Source organism: Bubalus kerabau, chromosome 5 (assembly GCF_029407905.1).
Source record: "Bubalus kerabau isolate K-KA32 ecotype Philippines breed swamp buffalo chromosome 5, PCC_UOA_SB_1v2, whole genome shotgun sequence".
NCBI lineage: Eukaryota > Metazoa > Chordata > Mammalia > Artiodactyla > Bovidae > Bubalus > Bubalus kerabau.
The window spans coordinates 17,153,695-17,173,411 of record NC_073628.1 but is presented as its reverse complement, the minus strand read 5'-3'; the positions used below and the strand labels follow the sequence as shown (position 1 = coordinate 17,173,411).

The 19,717-nt window shown below is 45.9% G+C and overlaps 1 protein-coding gene across 3 annotated transcripts in view; it reads right to left on the bottom strand.

The window, feature by feature from the left end:
- The window catches only part of NTM (neurotrimin), a 411,266-nt gene that overhangs the window by 118,203 nt on the left and 273,346 nt on the right, over positions 1 to 19,717 (bottom strand). For all 3 annotated transcript variants that reach the window (XM_055581180.1, XM_055581181.1, XM_055581182.1), the window contains exon 3: positions 3,514 to 3,639. In XM_055581180.1, coding sequence (XP_055437155.1) covers positions 3,514 to 3,639 — 126 coding nt within the window. The remainder of the gene's footprint in view (positions 1 to 3,513; positions 3,640 to 19,717) is intronic.

The window sequence follows — 19,717 nt, the reverse complement described above, 5'->3', positions numbered from 1 at the left end:
CGAATTGCCAGTCCAGGTTTGATGCAGGATACAGGATGCTTGGGGCTGGTGCACTGGGATAACCCAGAGGGATGGTACAGGGAGGGAGGTGGGAGGGGGGTTCAGGATGGGGAGCACATGTACACCCGTGGCGGATTCATGTTGATGTATGGCAAAACCAATACAATATTATAAAGTAATTAACCTCCAATTAAAATAATAAATTTAAATTAAAAAAAATGACCTTGATTGAGTTGTGACCTGCCCACACAGAATGGCACGAAGGATGATAGAGGCTCTGTCTTTGGAGCCTTCGCTTCGGTGTAGGGCATCTTTTCTTCTAAGGAACCCTGTTCTGTCCACATGTATGTAAAATAAGCCGCATTTTGCAGACACTTAGTGGGGTGAGATGAAGCTCTGGCCACTAAGGGTCTCCAGCTTCCGTTTGGTTTCAGCCATAGCCCAGTGACAGCTCTCATCTCCAAATAATCAGTCACCGAGAAAGCAGCACTGCGTGAACCCCAAGGTGATTAGTTACCACGTGGCATGTCTCTCGTCAGCTTGAATCTGGGTAGCTAATCCTGACCGGGGATCTGGGAAAAGCTGCGCGTCTAAATTACTCTGATCCACAGGTAGATTCTGATTATCCTGCTCCTCTCCATCTTGATCCATCTTCTGTTTCCATAGCAGCTAAAACCCCAGGAAAATGGATGCCTCTGGCCGGGGCTCAGGTAAAGTCTCCTGGGGAAATGAGACAGCTGGATGGCCGGGGTGGGGGAAGGATGCTAGCGCACAGCAGTGCAAACCTCCGCAGGAAGAACGGAGAAGGTGCCAACGCAGTGGGGAGACAAAAGTGATTGTGAGGGGAAGAGAGAGAAAAGGAGATGACAATGTGGGATGAAATGAGACGGAAAGGGAACGTGTAGGAGGCTGTGAGAGACAGGAAAGCAGAGAACAAAAAGAGAAAGCATGAAAGGGCAGGACAAAAAGAGGAGACGTATGGAGGAGAAGGGAAGAAAGGAAAGAAAAGGAAAGGAAGAAAAAGAACCCAGAAAAGGACAAAGAGCTGCAGGGCCAGAGGAGGGATGAGAAAAGACATCAAACAAGAGTCAGAAGGGGACTTGCAGGATGGAGGGCGAGGTGCCTCCTGATAGAAGCAGAGTCCGTGATGCTGAGATGATGAATGCTCTGCGGAGTCTACAGGCACAGACCGTCCCAGCATCCAGCGGCACTGAGGACCCGACATTTTCAGGGATGAACGGGGCACACCTTGAACCAGAAAGTCTGTCCACCTGGACACCCTTCCCTGGGATGTGCCCCAAGACCACTTTTCATCACTAGCGGTCTTAGGTCCAGTGAAACCTCCTCCCAGGTTGTGGGCCATGCCACCTGTAAGGTCAGTTCCAGTTGAGAGACTGGCAGAAATGCAAGCATCTCTCTGATTCCCTCGCTCACAGTGGTGGATTCAAGTGCAGTGGCTATGGAGAGTTCTCAGGGTTTCAGCTAAACACACTGAAAATCTCACCCTTTCTGTGAAAACATCCTTAGGGTGGCTTGTCACCCCAAGAGAGGGAATTTGCTATCTGGGGCCCATGCAGTCTTCTTCAACTGATTGCATTAAAGCCCAGGTGTAGTGGACCCTGCAATGCCTGCCTTCTTCAGGAATGGAGGACAACTGCCCCAGGGTGGACCAGACAGTCCTCAGCTCCAGTAGGAAGAGAGATACCTGGCCTGGGCTCACAGCCCAAATTCTCTGACCAACTATGGTGCTGGCGTAAAAGGTCACTCCCATACCTTCAGTAGGGCACAACCCATCCTGTCTTCAGAACACCCCACAGGCATCCTGCTCTCACACATGGTACCACAGTCAACCTCTCCCCCAGCCCGACCCCCCTGCCCTTTCACAGGGCTGAGCCCAAGGCCATCTCCGATACCTCTTCTAGCTCACCAATCACCATCTCAGGGTCTGCTTTAGGGGGATTCAGACTGCAACACCAAGCAAATGACCACTCCTGCAGTGAATTTAGCATCTTCATTTTTATTGAATATAGTTGATGTACAATAGTGGATTAGTTTCAGATGTACAACACAGTGATCCAGTTATATATATATATATATATATATTCAGATTCTTTTCCATTATAGATTATTACAAGATATTAAGTATAATTCCCTGTGCTTTACAGTAGGCCCTTGTTGTTTATCTATTTTACAATAGGGGGTATCTGTCCTTTAGCATCTTAAACCTTCATGAGCCAACAATGCACTTACATATACACACATGCCTATACACAAACACACACATATACACATACATACTTACATGAGTGCATTTTAGGCTAGCCAGACACAAGCAATGAAATTTAAGGATTTTTATTCAGGTCTCAGCTCAAATGTCACCATGTCAAACACCTTTCCTGACCAAACCTCTTGTCCTTCTGTCCACGTATCCTGTTCTATTGTCCCATCCTTATCGCCACTTATTATTATTATTAATATCACTGGTTATTTGTATTATGAGGATATGAGCTCATGAGAGCAGAGACTTGCCTGTTCTGGCTTATCGCTATATCCCCAAGCACTCAGTCGACATTTAAGAACAAATGAAACCATGTAATGCACCTTGCATAAAAGCTAGCTTTATAATATATGACGCCCACGCTCAGTCCCTCAAGTTACGTCTGACTCTTTGTGACCCGATTGTAGCCCACCAGGCTCCTCTGTCCATGGGATTCTCCAGGCAAGAATACTGAAGTGGGTAGCCATGCCCTCCTCCAGGGGATCTTCCCGACCCAGGGATCGAACCCTCGTCTCCTGCATCTCCTGCATTACAGGTGGATTCTTCACTGCTGAGCCACTGGGGAAGCCCTTAATAAATGGCATCTTGCTTTAAATTGTTAAAGTTTCAGGTTCAATCTATGCAAGCCCAAAACAACAATTAATCTGGTCTACAAAACATCTAGACATTTAGACAAAGTGAGTTTTGCAATTGAGTCACACATTAAGTGATATTTGTTATCTGGGATTAATCAGAGTAGAACGACGACAAAACCACACGAGGACTCATGGCCTAGAGACCAGATGCTTGGCAAGGTTGAAGCAGTACAGACCTGGAAGTGTTCCTTTTAGGGATGTGGCCATTCCAAGCTCTCACCCATCGCTGTGTGTCTGTGTTTTCTCTCTCTTCCCACAGCCGGCTGAACAATGCCACCAACACCACTCTGAGCACTCTACCATCCAGCATGAACGGAAAAGTCACCCAGAACATCTCACCACCCTTTCACCCAGAAACAAGGGAGATTACTCTCCCAGGAATTGCATCAATCCTCCAGTGTGATTTCTGGAATCTTAGAGGTTATGCCCATCTTGCATTGAGAACACCGATATTCTCTGAGGAGCTATGGGTATATTGTTATCAGGCCACGAAGAATGTGGGATCCTTGTGACCAGGCCACCAGCACCATAACCTCCTGCCACAGCCAATGATTCTCCCACTTCCTCGCATGACACGATGTCCCAAGCCGCTTCTCTTACCTTTGGGGGAGATGTGTCTCCAGGTAACCGTGGGCTCCGGTCTACCCGTTGCTATGCAGGTGAGGCTGATGTTGTTGCCTTCGTTAATGGAGATATCTGAAGAAATCTCCACAATTTTGGGAGATACTGTGGAGACGAAACAGGTAGAAGGAAAATTAAAATTTTGTTGAAATATTTATTTGTTGTCTTCAAAGGGGAGTGGGCAGAATAACCCAGGGACAGAAACACAGGGGCTATAGTCAATGAGGAGGAACTAGAGGGATCACCTTACAGTTGAGAGAAACATCTCACCTTGACTTCAGCTTCTATTTCCTCCTATTTAAAGGCAATGTCGGAGAGCCTGGAAAGGTGGCTCAGATGGTAAAGAATCTGCCTGCAATGCAGGAGACACAGGTTCGATCCCTGGGTTAGGAGATACCCTGAAGAAGGGAATGGCAACCCATTCTAGTGTTCTTGCCTGAAGAATTCCATGGACAAAGGAGCCTGGCAGGCCATAGTTCATGGGATTGCAAAGAGTTGGACACAACTGAGCCACAAACACTTTTACTGTGCATTTTCATAGTAAAAATACAACAAATATTTATAGGATGGAATTAGAACGGTTGTTCAAAGGAATCATTTCCCCCACTAGCTACATGTTTACAACAACCTCAAAACTGGGCCAATAACACATGTCATTTCAGTTCTACCAACATTGGTTCTGACACACTAGTGCTTCAAGCTTACGTGGCCTCTCTGTCCAGTTCTCATAGGTGTCTTCACATGAGTTTTCCTCCTTCAGTCAGCATGCCTCTGAGCCACCCCAAGTGTCTTTCCAGAACCCATGATCTCCCAAGACACGGTGACACCCGGCCTGCAGGAGACCCCAGGCAAGCTGAGCATCACTCTCACTTCCCAGACGCAGCTAAGACCCCAATGCAACCCTCACACAAAAATAAGACTGGTTGGAACTTTCTGCGCTTGTCTTTTCTCTTCTGGAACTATTCATCACTCACTCCTGGTTATGCTGGATTTTCTCCTCCAGAAATGGAGGTGTCTGCAGAGAGCTGTTCTTTGCCATTTTCTATCCTTCTCCTGAAAACTGACTTCCCATCATCTCTAAGCCCCACCCAACCAGGAATGCTCATTAACAAGCATTCACTGGACGTTGTTTCCTGAGCCTCAAGCCCTTGCTTCTCGTTTTGGTCCCCTAGCACCTTTCTCCAACTGTCTAGACTGACTGGAATCGTTCAAGGCCTAGCTGAGCCGGCATCCCTTCCAGAAGGTCTTCCAGGCCATGCCCAAGGGCACTGCCTCTCCATCCTGGAGACCATGTAGCTTCCTCCACAGTATTAAAATAAGCTGGCTTACATAACATGCATCATATTTTTCCTTGACTATACATGATTATACTGGAAGACACTGTACAAGAGCCTTGCTCATCATTTTATTTTCTGCTGTCTCCAATACAGCACCTTGCATAAAGCAAGCACCAATTCATCATTTTTAGACTTAAATACACATGGAGCTTCAGGTAGGAGCAGTGTGGAGGTGGATGTAGCCAGGGCTGGGGAGTGACCCCAACCTCTAAGATCTGAAACTTCTAAGACATATCATTGTGATTTATGGCTGTATCATTATAAAAGCTAAATTGAAACTTCCAGAAGAGAAAGAAACTTGATGAGTTAATGACTGAACACTTGATTTGCTGACCGTCTGAAGGATCCCAATTCCTAAGCTCTCTAAGTCATTTAAATCTGATGCATTTTATACACACAGTTTTAACTGGCACATAATTCTTGAAGCCCCAGCCCTGATCCTGCCCCCACTTGGCAATTGCACAGCCTTGCCTGTTTCTCAGAGGACAGGCTGCTGCAGAATGACGGTGCTGGCCTTGCAGACATCGCTTCAACTCTGCAGGTAAGTAATTTATTGATCTGTAAAGCACTCTGAGATGCTCTGCAAGGGATTATGTCACGCCAACGCCACGCAATAAAATAAAAAATGATGGACTTTGTGAACACAGGGTGATTTAGGGTTTGTAGTTGGAAGTGTGCTCAAAGTACATTTTAAGTGGAAATCAGGCTGGGTAATGAATTACTCTTGCTTTGGAAGGGCTTGCTGGGAGTTCATTTTCCTGGCTTCTTACATGATAGCTAATCTGCTAATCATACACTAGAGAACAATGGACAGTCCCCGAGTAGAAGAGGAGGCAGTTTGGGCCAAAGCTGTCAGCAGAGTGAGTATATCAAATGAGACCATCACACCTCATGCTTGGAAGAATCATCTAGAATTGTCTCCCTCCACTCACAACTGGAACTCATCCAACTCATGCAGCTGAAGTTGGTGAAATGCTCGCTGGCCTTTCAAGCCTGCCTCAGAGTAGAGCTTGAAGATGGCAGATTGCCCTGAGATGAACTTGAAAGGCAGACCATTCAGGGCAGAGAGGTGAGGTGGTCTGACCAGAGGTGCAATCCCAATTATCAGAACCAAACTGGCACAGTGCCTAAGATGCAAGGAGATTACAAGTATCATTGTCCAGGTGGCAACTTCTAACATGCTGCCAGTATGTGAAATTAAAATAAATTGGCAAGGATGCACTGTGATTGTGGCTAATACATGTTCATAAGAAGATTCTGGCCAATGGATAGGGATACTTACAATTTTATTTTGTTTCCATGGATACATCCTGCATCTTACCTTGGCTAATCAAGCAGGCTGTTAGAAACATACTAAGATTGCATTGCTTTCATTCACTGATTTACGCATTGTTCATTCATTCATCCATCACTATTCACTGAGTATTTCCATATACCAGTGTTGCGCTCAGCCCCAAGGACATGACGATAAAAAGACATAGTGCTTGTCCTCAAGGAGTCCACAGTCTAGAGATGCACAAACCAGAACAGAAACAAATCCCTTTAATGTATACGATAAGGTGGTGAGGAAATGCAGAGAGAGACACCCTAGCCAGCCTGGAGATGGATGTCATGGAGGGCTCCTTGGATATGAGACACCCCAGACAAGTTCCAGGAGATAAGTAAACATTAATCGGTTCTGAGGAGGAAAGACATTCCAGGCAAAGGAGGTGATGTTAGAAAAATCCTATTATTAAGACTTTTGATGGCCAGGCACCATTATTAATGGAAGAATAGCTACTGAAGGAGGAAGGGCCAAAAGTCACTCATCAAACATTGAGTAAGAAACTTCCCTGATGGTCTAGGGGTTAAGATTTTGCCTTCCAATGCAGGGAGTATGGGTTTGGTCCCTGCTCGGGGTGTTAAGGTCCCACATGCCTTACGGCCAAGAAATTAAAACAGAAAACAGAAGCAATATTGTAATAAACTCAATAAAGACTTTAAAATTGGTCCACATTGAATAAAAAAAAAAAAACATTGAGTGAACACCTACTGCATACATAACTGTGGGTTGGGTGTGTGCATGATGTGCAGAAATGCACATGTTTTGTGGATCCTACATGAACTTACAATCTGTTGGGGGAAACTGCCTATAAACATCCCTGTGCATCACAAGGCTGTGTGTGACTGGACACCAGCAGTACAGACATTAAGTTCTGTGAGTTAGTGTGGGAGAATCACAGCCAGTGAGGGTATGGGAACAGTTTCTCCTGGGCCACAGAGTCTACTGTAGGGATCAACAATGGAGATACAGTCAAGAAGGTGAAGGAAGTTAAGCTGCTTCAGGTGGGACAGAAGTGAATGGGCACAGATGGGAAGGCAGGAATCCAGGACGCACGTGAGGATGCAGTCTACCCACCACCAGAGGCAATGGAGAGCAGTGGTCCAGATCCTGGATCTGCGGCCCTCAAGCTGGGCAGTCTTGGCTGCAACACCTCAACTTTCTGTGCTTCACATCTTCATGTCATGAAGTCAAATGCATGTACTTCACAGGGTTCTTCTCAGGACTTAGGGGTAAGTTTGTGAAATGCACTTACAGAACTTCCAAGCTATGTGAACTATGCAATAAGTGAGCTTTAGTATTAGGTGAGGACTTCCCTAGTGGCTCAGCAGGAAAGAACTGCCTGCAACGCAGGAGACATGAGTAGACATGGGTTCAATCCCTGGGTCGGGAAGATCCCCTGGAGGGGGAAATGGCAACCCATTCCAGTATTCTTGCCTAGGAAATCCGTGGACATTGGAGCCTGGTGGGGTACAGTCCATAGGGTCACAAAGAGTTGGACAAGGCTGAGCATGCATGCACAGTCCTTGGCAAATATGTGCACCATGTCAACACAAAATGAATGGTAGATAAATTTAACCCACTCAAGGATTAACCCACTTCCTGGGTTCTAACTCCATCCTATAGGCAATGGCAAGCATTTGAAATTGTTTAAAAGAGGAAATACTATATATAAGTATATAGTAAATATATATACATATTAATATGCTTTAAGCAAAATAAGCTTGTAACAAGGTATCAGAGAGAGCAAATACACAGAAATTCGAGCTGAGAAAACAATTTCTACAAGTAATCTTCAAGGCCTGAGTTAAACCATGGGCCTTAAAGAAAAGGGTGGGTTTGAGAGCAACGCCAAGGTCAAGCTGTGGTGCCTGGGGATTTCCTAGGTGGAGGATTCAGAAGCCTGGAGTCTGACATGAAGGCCGTTCTGTTCAACAGCAGCTGGATGGCTCATTCATTTACATTACATGAGTAACTTCTTTGGGGCAGAACATTAGTTTGATTCTGTATTAGACAAGCTCATGGGGATGACAAGGGACCAGCAGACTGGCAGGACTGTCCTGTTGGCAGCTGGGATCACACAATCGAGGTCTGGGGTGAGTCTGAGATCTGCAAAGAGTCCATGGACCCTTAAAAGAGGCCATAAGCTTATTTCCACATAGATGCATGTGACGTCTCTGCTGACTTCTGAGGTCTGAATCTAGAAAATCAATCCCTATTGAATCAGAACAATTGGGAAATGGTCAGGTTAGGTTTGGAAAGAAAGGTGGGAACACATGTATACCTGTGGCGGATTCATTTTGATATTTGGCAAAACTAATACAATTATGTAAAGTTTAAAAATAAAATAAAATTAAAAAAAAATTCAACAACAACAACAAAAAAAGAAAGGTGGAAACCCCCTCAGCCACGCTCTTTGGATTGAGTTTCACGTTAGTGTATTATGCTAAGGTATAATATGGCTCTTATTGAATTTTAATTCCAATGTGTAAATAATTAAGTAACATAATTATTAAAACAGTATTCTGGGGAACTTCCTCACTCTTCATGTAGCCTCCACTGGCCAGGTGTTAAGTTCTAATAATTATGTCATTAATAAATAGCAATTGGCTGTTTTTAGGACACAGTAGATACCCTATTAAATCCAAATTAAGATGCTTTATTAGCCTTTCACGGTCCTGTGGGGCTGAGGATGCGCAGAAGTGCCTTGGACCAGGCTCCTGAGGACATGTGCAGATCCTAGATGCTGCTTTTGCTGCTGATATCATGTCCCCCCTCCTCACACCCACCCCCTGACCCTCACCTCCTCTCTGCAGTGAAGATCTGAGATGCCCATGGCAGCTCGGGACTGTTCTCACAGCAAGGGTTGCATCACAGCTAAGGCCTTGGGACCTGTGTCTTTACAGAATTAAAAGGACCCATCTGGAATACCCTCGACTTTCCTGGTGTCCAGAGACATCCAGGCCTGGGTCCATAACCTGGTGTAGGAATGTCCAGTCACTGGCTTCCCTTCCTCCCCAAACACCGCAGGTCATTCTTTGGTTCTTCATAGTTTCCTTTCTCCCCGCTCTTCACCTGGCCAGGTCTGTCTTACTCTTTAAATCTTAGCTCCTCCATGAAGCCTTCCTCCATCATCTTTCCAGATGTAGAACACCCCACACCAGATTATTGCATATGGTCTGCTCTCGCAAGGAAAATGTAAGCCCAACTGGTTGTCTTGCTCACGAAGCATTCTGCACACAGCATGATGCCAGAACACAGTTTGTGTTCAACACATAGGTTTTGAATGAATGAATGAATGAGTGCTTTGACAAGGCTGTATGGAAATATAAGTACATTGAAATAACTAAACTTCCTCAACATCTTTAAATAGTCCTTGAAGGCTTTCAGAGTATATAATAATTTCAATGGTTCCTGTTTATTAAATTGTTGTTGTTTTCTAGTAGCTAAGTCATATCCGACTCTTTGAAACCCCAAGAACTGTAGCCCACCACTCCTCTGTCCATGGGATTTCCCAGACAAGAATACTGGAGAGGGTTGTCATTTCCTCCTCCAGGGGGTCTTCCTCACCAGGGGACTGAACCTATGTCTCCTGCATCTCCTGCATTGGCAGGTGGATTCTTCACCATGCGCACCACCTGGGAAGCCCCACTTTATCTTACCCCTGCATTAATCCCACAAGTAGGTATTATTTCTAAGCTGACCAACTCTCCTGGTTTACCTGGAAGTTGGGCTTCCCTGGTGGCTCAGACAGGAAAGAATCTGCCTGTAATGCAGGAGACCTGGGTTCGATCCCTGGTTTGGGAAGATCCCCTGGAGGAGGGCATGGCAACCCACATCAGTACTCTTGCCTGGAGAATCCTTATGGACAGAGGAGCCTTGCGGGCTACAGTTCACGGGGTTGCAAAGAGGTGGACACGACTGAGTGACTAAGCGCACACAGCACATAAGGTGATCCCCAGAACACGGGCATTTCAGTGCTAAACCCAGACAAGTTCCAGGCAAACGGAGATGCCTGGGCCTCCCTCACTGTTTCCTTCCCTACGTTTTACAGGTGAAGGTACATCTTCATCTGTAAAGTGTAGGGAGTTTATAATGCAGAATTTTAAAGTGTTTTCTTTTTAATGAGTAGATAGATGGGTTAGAAAAATAAGAAATGCATATTGAATCATGGATGCACACACAAAAAATAGAATTCAACCATCTCATATATGCACCGAGACTGTGAATTTCTGTCGTGCATTAGAAATTTTATAGGAAGTGTGACTCCATTATTTTATCTCACAAGAATGCTATGAGATGGCACTATTATGATTCCGATTTACAGATGAAGAAACTAAGGCTTTGTGAGCTGTTAGTGATATGTGCCAGGTTATCCAGATGGTACGACAGACTGCAGCTTATGTCTGATCCCAAATGTATTCTCTGTACACAGAGTTAGTGCAGTGGAGTGTGGGTGCCCTGCCTGGGGTCTTGCTGACACACCCTCCCATGACGGGCACCTGGCTTTGCAGCTCCCTGTGACCACCTGTCCACCCACAGCCCTTCGTTATTCCTACATAGCATCGGTCTCTATCAGGAGAGTGGCTGAGAGGTTTCATCAGCATATTTTTGGACCTTCCAGTGTCTGCATGACTGTTTCGTTATCTTCCCTATCCATCACTGGCTCTTCCTAACCTTCCTTCTCTTTTGCATTGGCCTCGCCCTGTACACTGGACCCCAGAGCCGCAGCTCCTGGGGAGCGTTCATGTGAGGCAGGCTGTAACTGCCGCCTCTTGCAACCAGGAGTCCTAGCTGTTCCTGTATTGTGACAGAGAAATGATCCATAAAACCCACGGCTGAGTCCACTGAGGGGCATTCTCTTGGCTTACTTTGACTGAAAAAAACTAGTCAGCTTGTCTTTTCTTCATTCCTTTTCCCTTCTTCCTTTTTTCCAGGACAAATATTTGTATAATAGGAAATGTCTTCAGGTATCGTGGGATCTGGGGGATCTCAATAGAAAGAATCCTCAGCTTTGCCCCAGAAGCCTGAATATTAAGCCCAGGCTGACTGTTTCTAGCTGTATAAACTCATGTCAATCATTTAACTCTCAGATTATTTTAATTATATGAATACCTGTCTTGCCTTTTTAAAGCACATGCTCTGTGGATCAGATAAAACTGTGAGAAATTATATTTTCAACACAAAGTACTATTCAAATGTGATTTATCGATATTACTAACAATGTGTATCTCTAGAGGCCCAGATGAGGCTAAATATAGACATTAGGTGCAGTGGGGCAGAAGAAGGACACTTTGTTTAGAGGCTGAGATGGGCTTGACCACCCCCCAAGTGGGTGCTCATCCCTTCTTCAGAAGTACTGGTGCTTTCGAGGTAAGCAGGGTCCTAAGGTGAGGACATGGGATGCAGAGGGTGTGGGGTAGGGGTTTTCAAAAGGACCCTTCGCTTCCCCTACCCCTGCCCCAGCACTGTGCTTGCTCTCTCCACTCTCCAGAAGGGAGAGGTTAGATCCTAGATACTCAGAATCCCAAATTAGAGTCTGAAAATGCAGAGAGCTCCTTGACGACACAGCCTCGGGCGGGTTGTTATTTCTTTACCCAGAATCATTTTGTCATTTCTTACATCTTACTCTTTCTCTCTCCCCATATTAAAACCCTTCTTGTTTGCAGGGGGAAAATCAAGAAGCCTGGGGAGAAAAGCTAGTGATTTATCTGGGATTAGTCTTAAGCCACTGGTTCCGAAGTTCGGAATATGTTCCTTTCAGGATCCACTGAAAGGCGGAAGTTTCTGCGAGCTCTGATCCTGACCTGGTTTCCTCATGCCTGATAGAGACGTGGGCAGGAGGGTAAACAACACGCGGGCCCCACGCCACGCTTCCCTGCTTCTGGGCATATTAGCGCAAATTGAATTTCACAGCAACCTACCTGCCACCATCAGGGCACTGTTATATTTGGCAACATCCAAGAAATTGCTAAGAATGCTCTCTTCATCAATTGTTTAAAGTGCAGATGTAAGGGAATCATTGCTCATCACGATATCCAGACAGAGCGAGTGCTTTCCAGCTCTAGTGTGAAAGCACCTTGCTTTGGGTTGAAGGCGCGTGACTGGCTTCTTGCTCCACACTCAGCTCTTTAGGGACCAGCTCACGAAGGAAGGAGAGACAGCAAGGACACCTTGTATGCCAAGTGCTTTGTCAGGGGCTTAACATTTGCTGTGTGTGTGCACTCTGTCACTCAGTCCTGTCTGCCTCTCTACGACCCCCCTGCACTGAAGCCTGCCAGGCTCCTCTGTCCATGGGATTCTCCAGGCAAGAATACTGGACTGGGTTGCCATTTCCTCCTCCAGGGAATCTTCCCGACCCAAGGATTGAATTCCTGTCTCCTGAATCTCCTGTATTAGCAGGTGGATTTTTTTTTTTAGCTATTGAGCCATTTTGGAATTTCCTTGCCACTTGCTGCTTCCTCTTAAATCCTCTAGGGAACCCATACACATTCCCTGCATTGTACAGCAAAGACGCTGACGCTGAGAGGTGATGCAGCTAACCCAAGGTCTCCATACAGGGAGTCAGACAGACTACAGATGCTCTATTAGAGAGAAATCAACTAAAATTTATACACACTGAGGTCCTCAAAAATGAAAATCAGGGAACAGCAAAATGGCATCAAGAACCTGATTCACATACATGATTTCATGAAGAAAATTGGAAAGAGGATTCCAATATTTTCTGTACAATTGATAAATAATGGGACACAGAACAACAGACTGGTTCCAAATAGGAAAAGAAGTATGGCAAGGCTGTATATTGTCACCCTGCTTATTTAACTTATATGCAGAGTACATCATGAGAAACGCTGGGCTGGAAGAAGCACAAGCTGGAATCAAGATTGCTCAGAGAAATATCAATAACCTCAGTTATGCAGATGACACCACCCTTATGGCAGAAAGTGAAGAAGAACTAAAGAGCCTCTTGATGAAAGTGAAAGAGCAGAGTGAAAAAGTTGGCTTAAAGCTCAACATTCAGAAAACTAAGATCATGACATCTGGTCCCATCACTTCATGGCAAATAGATGGGGAAACGGTGGAAACAGTGTCAGACTTTATTTTTTGGGGCTCCAAAATCACTGCAGATGGTGATTGCAGCCATGAAATTAAAAGACACTTACTCCTTGGAAGGGAAGTTATGACCAACCTAGACAGCATATTAAAAAGCAGAGACATTATTTTGCCAACAAAGGTCTGTCTAGTCAAGGCTATGGTTTTTCCAGTGATCATGTATAGATGTGAGAGTTGGACTGTGAAGAAAGCTGAGTGCTAAGAATTGATGCTTTTGAACTGTGGTGCTGGAGAAGACTTGTGAGAGTACCTTGGACTGCAAGGAGATCCAATCAGTCCATCCTAAAGGAGATCAGTCCTGGGTGTTCATTGGAAGGACTGGTGCTGAAGCTGAAACTCCAATACTTTGGCCACCTGATGCAAAGAGCTGATTTGAAAAGACCCTGATGCTGGGAAAGATTGGGGGCAGGGGGAGAAGGGGATGACAGAGGATGAGATGGCTGGATGGCATCACGGACCCAATGGACATGGGTTTGGGTGGACTCCTGGAGTTGGTCATGGACAGGGAGGCCTGGTGTGCCGCAGTTTATGGGGTCGCAAAGAGTTGGACACGGCTGAGCGACTGAATTGAACTGAACTGAATCCATGTATTTTCCTATTTAATGTAAAATGCTGAGTCTGTAAACAGCTACTAACTCGCTCAAAGCCAGTGAGCTAGGAAGTGGCAGATCTGAGACCTAAGCTCGGCCTACAGGACTTTGGGATCAGATGAAATACATCCCATAACTAAAAGCACTTAGTGAACTGCTAATTATACCGCGGATGAATGCTACTGTGATCAATCAACATAATACAGAGTCCAATCCACTCCTGATAAACAGCACTAGGGTCTGCTGCAAAAGCCAACCCAGAGGGCTGACCAGGGCTTCCTGACAGCACACCTAGGGCCAGCTTCCTCCACACCACTCAGACACAGGGGCTGGGGAGATGCTCCAGGAGCTGTCTCATCCTGCTGGTCCCAGCAGCCACAGCCTCGCCATGTCCTTGGAGGCCTTGCCCCCAGGCCTCTTCAAGCAGATTCTTTTTCTGCCTTGGCATCTGGCAAAGTCAGAGCTGGTGTAATCAAATCGATGGCTTTTCCAGTAGTCGTGTATGGATATGAGAGCTGGACCATAGAGAAAGCTGAGTGCCGAAGAATTGATGCTTTTCAACTGTGGTGGTTGGAGAAGACTCTTGAGAGTCCCTTGGACTGCAAGGAGATCCAACCAGTCCATCCTAAAGGAGATCAGTCCTGAGTGTTCATTGGAAGGACTGATGCTGAAGCTGAAGCTCCAATACTTTGGCCACTTGATGCAAAGAACTGACTCACTGGAAGAGACTCCGATGCTGGGAAATATTGAAGGCAAGAGGAGAAGGGAGTGGCAAAGGATGAGATGGTTAGGTAGTATCACTGACTCAATGGATATGAATTTAAGCAAACTCTGGGAGATAGTGAAGGACAGGGAAGCCTGGAGGGCTGAAGTCCACGGGGGCTGCAAAGAGTTGGACACGACTGAGAGACTGAGCAACAACCTCTGGTATCTTTCGGTGGCTCTTGCTTTCCAAAGAAGGCACACAGCTGATGCCCATGAAACTCGAGGGGCCAGTTAAGAACAGCTACCCAAGTGTGACTGCCATCTTATTGTATCCTAGACCCCATCCTCCAGACAGACTTGTTGCACAAGCCTCAAAGATCTGCAGAGAAAGGTGACACAGCCCCTATCTGGCTCAGGACACACAGCTGGGTCCTCCAGGCAGCCTTGGCCTTAGATGCAGGGACCCTTTACCTATTTCAGTTTTATGTCCTCAGCTCTGATGCACCCACTGCATTTTCCCTGCATAGCAAGGATTCCATTTCTCCCCATTCAGGAAGATGTTCACTAACTCTGTCCCTGGATGATCTGAATGTTCTTTCTTCTGCTCAGAAACCCACCTTGCAGAGAGAACAGTCTTTCTACAACAGTCGGCACGGCTGTTCACCGGACCCCAGGATGAACTTCACCCTTGGCCATCCTGAGAGAAAACATTACGCAGATGTGTCTGTATGTGTCACCATGATCTTCCAGATTCCTGGCAATGGTTCTTTTTGTTCAGACTCCCCTCTTGCCCTGAGAGCTTCCCAGGAGAGCAGGCTCCAATCATCCCTTACTCCCAGGCTGCCTCATCTGGGTCAGACGGGGGCCAAGGGGCAAAGCGGCAGGGCAGGGACAGAGGCCCTGCCTCCCAGGGGCCCTGCACTCAGCTCTGCAGAGCCCGGCATCTCCAGGCTGTCAATCTGCTGACTGCCAGTGGTGCCAAGATCGCTTCCATTCTCAGCTGCTTTGATGGCGTCATCAGCACTTTAATTCTAATTGCCTAAAAGCACTGGTAGTTACACGCTCAAACACAAGCTATAAAACCATGTGCAGCGGGGAATTGTGCTGACGGCAGTGTGAAAGTGGCCGCGGAGTCCTCCCCACCCCGCCTGGACTGCCGTATGGCCCAAATTTTTCCACAGACTTTTCTCCTTCCCTCAAGCACCTGCAAGGTTAAGTTCAGAGGAGCTCGGAGGGGAGTTTCTGCCTTTCTCCATCCAAGTACTGATGCTGCAGACATCAAAACTAAACTGTGAGTTATACCTCCCTCCCTGTGATCAGCATCTTTGGGAATAATTAAGGTGAATGGAAGGAACATTTCATTGTCTGGCCTTGAATCCAGAGGCCCAGGAAGTGGCCCCACTGCTGTGCAAAGTAACCCGTCAGTTGGTTTTAAGCTGAGTTTTTGTTCCGAGGCTTTATTGCCACTAAATCCCTCATAAAGGTTACGGTCTGCGAACAGATCAAGGTGAAGTCTCTTCCCCTCTAGGACGAGAGGTGGAGATGTGCACTGGTCTGTTTGAAGCTACAAGTTCTCAGTTCTGTGAATTCTCCTGCGAAATACCAGGGATCCGGGGCCAAGGAGGGAGCGTGGTGGGAAAGAAAAAAAAGTTCTAACAAGACTTCTTGTTAATACAAAGCTTGTCAAACACATCACCTAGAAACACTGAATGTCTTTATTAGATTCTTTTACCTCCCCCCGAGACGGTGGGAGGACGCCACCAGTTGCTTCTCGGTGAAGATGTTATCATCCAGAAACTAATTAAAGGCTACGAGGGAAGCTGGGTCCCTCACACTCTGGAGAATAAGATGCATTAGCAACCTGAGTTAAAAAAAAGACCACAAGTGAACTTTATATCGAAAAGGGCAAGCTGGGAATTCGACAATAGTTCTCTCTCTCCCTCATCAGCTCACAGTAGGTGGAAATGGGCTCGTCAGGATGTCAGTGAAACTTAACAGGAGGCCGTCTGCTCCCTGGCACCACTTGGGAGGAGAGCTCTCCTCTCCTGGTGCAGAGAGGAGGAGGGCGCCTGACCACTTGGACATACCATTGTATGGTCTCCTTGCCAGCCTCTGCCCTCACCCATAAGAGCTGCGAGAGAAGAGTGTTTGAATAGCACTTGGCTATCTGTGCTCATCAAAGAGTCTCACCTTCTTCTTCCCATCAGGTTATCCTGGGGATTCAATGAGGTCATACACTTAAGAGCCTAGAATAATACCAGGTATACAATGTGTGCTAAATAAATGATAGCAAGGTGGCCTGATCTTTACTTGTTCAATAGACAAGTTCACTTGCTATGTCCCAAAGAGAGGTCTAGATTCCTCACCTCCTGGTCCTGATTGTCCCATCCTAGTTCATGACACCATCATGGTCTCCTGTCAAGGACAAAGATGTAGCAATTGCCCATCATGTCTCCCTTTGCTTCAAACTCTACATCCACTTATAAGTCCCATAGACTTTATCTCAAAAATAACCCTCATTCTGCCTCGATGCCTTCTCTTCTCGTCTTTTTTTCTGCTATTTACATGGACATTCCATTTTCGGCATCACAGGTGGACCAATTAAAAACCACAACAACACAAATCAGATCACCCCGTGCTGAAAAACCTCTCACGGCACCTGACTGCCCTTAGAATGACAGTCAAAGTTCACATCATGACTCAAAGACTTGACATAGCTGCCCCTGGTGAATTTTGACCTTAGCATGACCACTGCCGCTTCTGTCCCCTCCCTAAAATGCTCTGTCCCCAGATCTCCATGTCACTCAGTTCTCATTTCAGTTGTAACATATTCTGCGTTCTTTTTGACCACAATATCTCAAAGAGCTCCCAGCCCCATCCCAGTTATCTGCTTTATAGTTATTTTATGGTTCACATTCATTCTCTGAAACTCGCCATTTGTTTGTTTATTGTTATTTATCTCTTCCCATTAAACCCTAAACTTCGTTCATCCCTTCAGTATCTCTGTCACCCAAGACAGTGCCCAGCACTCAGTAGGGGCTCAGTACATGCATGCTGAATACCCGACCTTTCCTGGTCACAATCAACTTCCCCTTCTTCAGCTCTCACTGTCCTTCATTCAAAACACTCCCATATGGAGGCCTCCTACACTGGTGGTGGGACTGTAAGTTGGTGCAGCCACCATGGAAAACAGTGTGGAGGTGCCTCAAAAAACTAAAAACACGGCTGTCGTATGATCCAGCAACCCCGCTCCTGAGCATCTATCTGGACAGACGAGTAAAGTGGAAGCTGCTCAGTCCTGTCTGGCTCTTTGAGACCCCATGGACTGTAGCCTGCCAGGCTCCTCTGTCCATGGAATTCTCCAGGCAGTAATATGGGAGTGGGCTGTCATTCCCTTCTCCAGGGGATATTCCCCACCCAGAGATTGAATCTGGGTCTCCTGCACTGCAGGCAGATTCTTTATAGTTTGAGCCCCTATATATCAAAAAGATAAATGCACCCCAGGGCTCACAGCAGCACTAATCACAATAGCCAAGACATGGAAACAACTTAACTGTCCATCAACAGATGACTGGATAAAGATGCAGAATTATATATACACATACAATAGTATATTAGCCATACAGTCATAAAAAATAAGGAAGTAATGCCATTTGCAACAACATGGATGGACCTAGAGATTATCAAACTAAGTGAAGTAAATCAGAAAGAAAAGACAAATACCACAGAACAACACTTACATATGGAATCTAAAATATGACTCAAATGAACTTCTTTATGAAACAGAAACAGACTCAGAGACATAGAGAACACACTCGCGGTTGCCAAGGAGGAGGGGACGGGGGAGGCATGGACTGGGAGCTTGGAACTAGTAGATGAAAACAATTTTATAGAGAATGGATAAACAACTAAATCTTACTCTATAGCACAGGGAACTATATGTTCCTTTATCCTGCGATAAACCATAATAGAAAATAATATTATGAAACTAAGTCACTGTGCTGTACAGCAGTAATTAACACATTAAACATCAACTATATTTGAATAAAATAAATTTTTCAAACATCACTCCCAGGAAACAGATCCCATTTTGCATCGTTGGTATATGGACAGCACACCCTCACTTGAACACGTGACCCACAAGGACAGCTCTATCATATTTGTGTTATTTTTTTTCTAGGCTTCACTTGTGCCTGCCCCAACAAGGAGCAAGGGTCCTTGCAGACAACAGATGCTCGCTGGCAGGTTTTGTTTAGCTTTTCTGTGCGACTCTTTTACACCCTTCTCTGTGGACGGAGAAGAGCCCCATAAGCCATTGCTTCCTCTGATGTCCTGATGCCTCAGAAGACACAGAGCCTGGCCATCTGCATCAATCCTTTCTCTGGCTTCGTAACAGGCAGAAAATTCCAAAACAGGAGATACAGCCGCCCTGCCCTCTAATCCACAACTGAGAGGTGTTCATGCACATGTGTGTGACATGCATGACATGTGTTACATGGGTTACATGGGTTGTGTCTGACATGTGTGTGGCATGTATGTCTGGACTGAATCAGGCTTGTCTTTTGCTGTGGCTCCCTGGTAAGTAAAAGACATATTTGCGGTAAAGTTTCCATGGACATACTGTTACTGCCGCCTGCACTCCCAAAGCTACACACATGTCCTGGGTGTGCATACACACCTCTCAGTTGTACGTCAGAGGGCAGGGCGGCTGTATCTCCTATTTTGGAATTTTCTGCCTGTTATGAAGCCAGAGAAAGTGTTGACGTGGATGGCCAGGCTCTGTGTCTTCTGAGGTGTCAGGACATCAGAGGAAACAATGGCCTACGGGGCTGTTCTCCTTCCACAGAGAAGGGTGTGTAGAGTTGCACAGAAAAGCTAAACAAAAGCCTGCCACTGGGCAATACATTAAAAATAGGTCTGTGTGCCTGAAGATAAATCAGTAACTTGAATACTCCTCCCCTGAGCTGGGCATCTTCAAGGGACCAGGACAGGTGTCTCTAAGCTGAAGTATTGGTTTAAAAAGTCAGCCTTTAAATTACATTTGGGCTATTTCTTTCCTGGCTGGCTGTATTTTTTGTGATCTAGAGGCTTAAAAAGACACATAGAAAAATAAATCT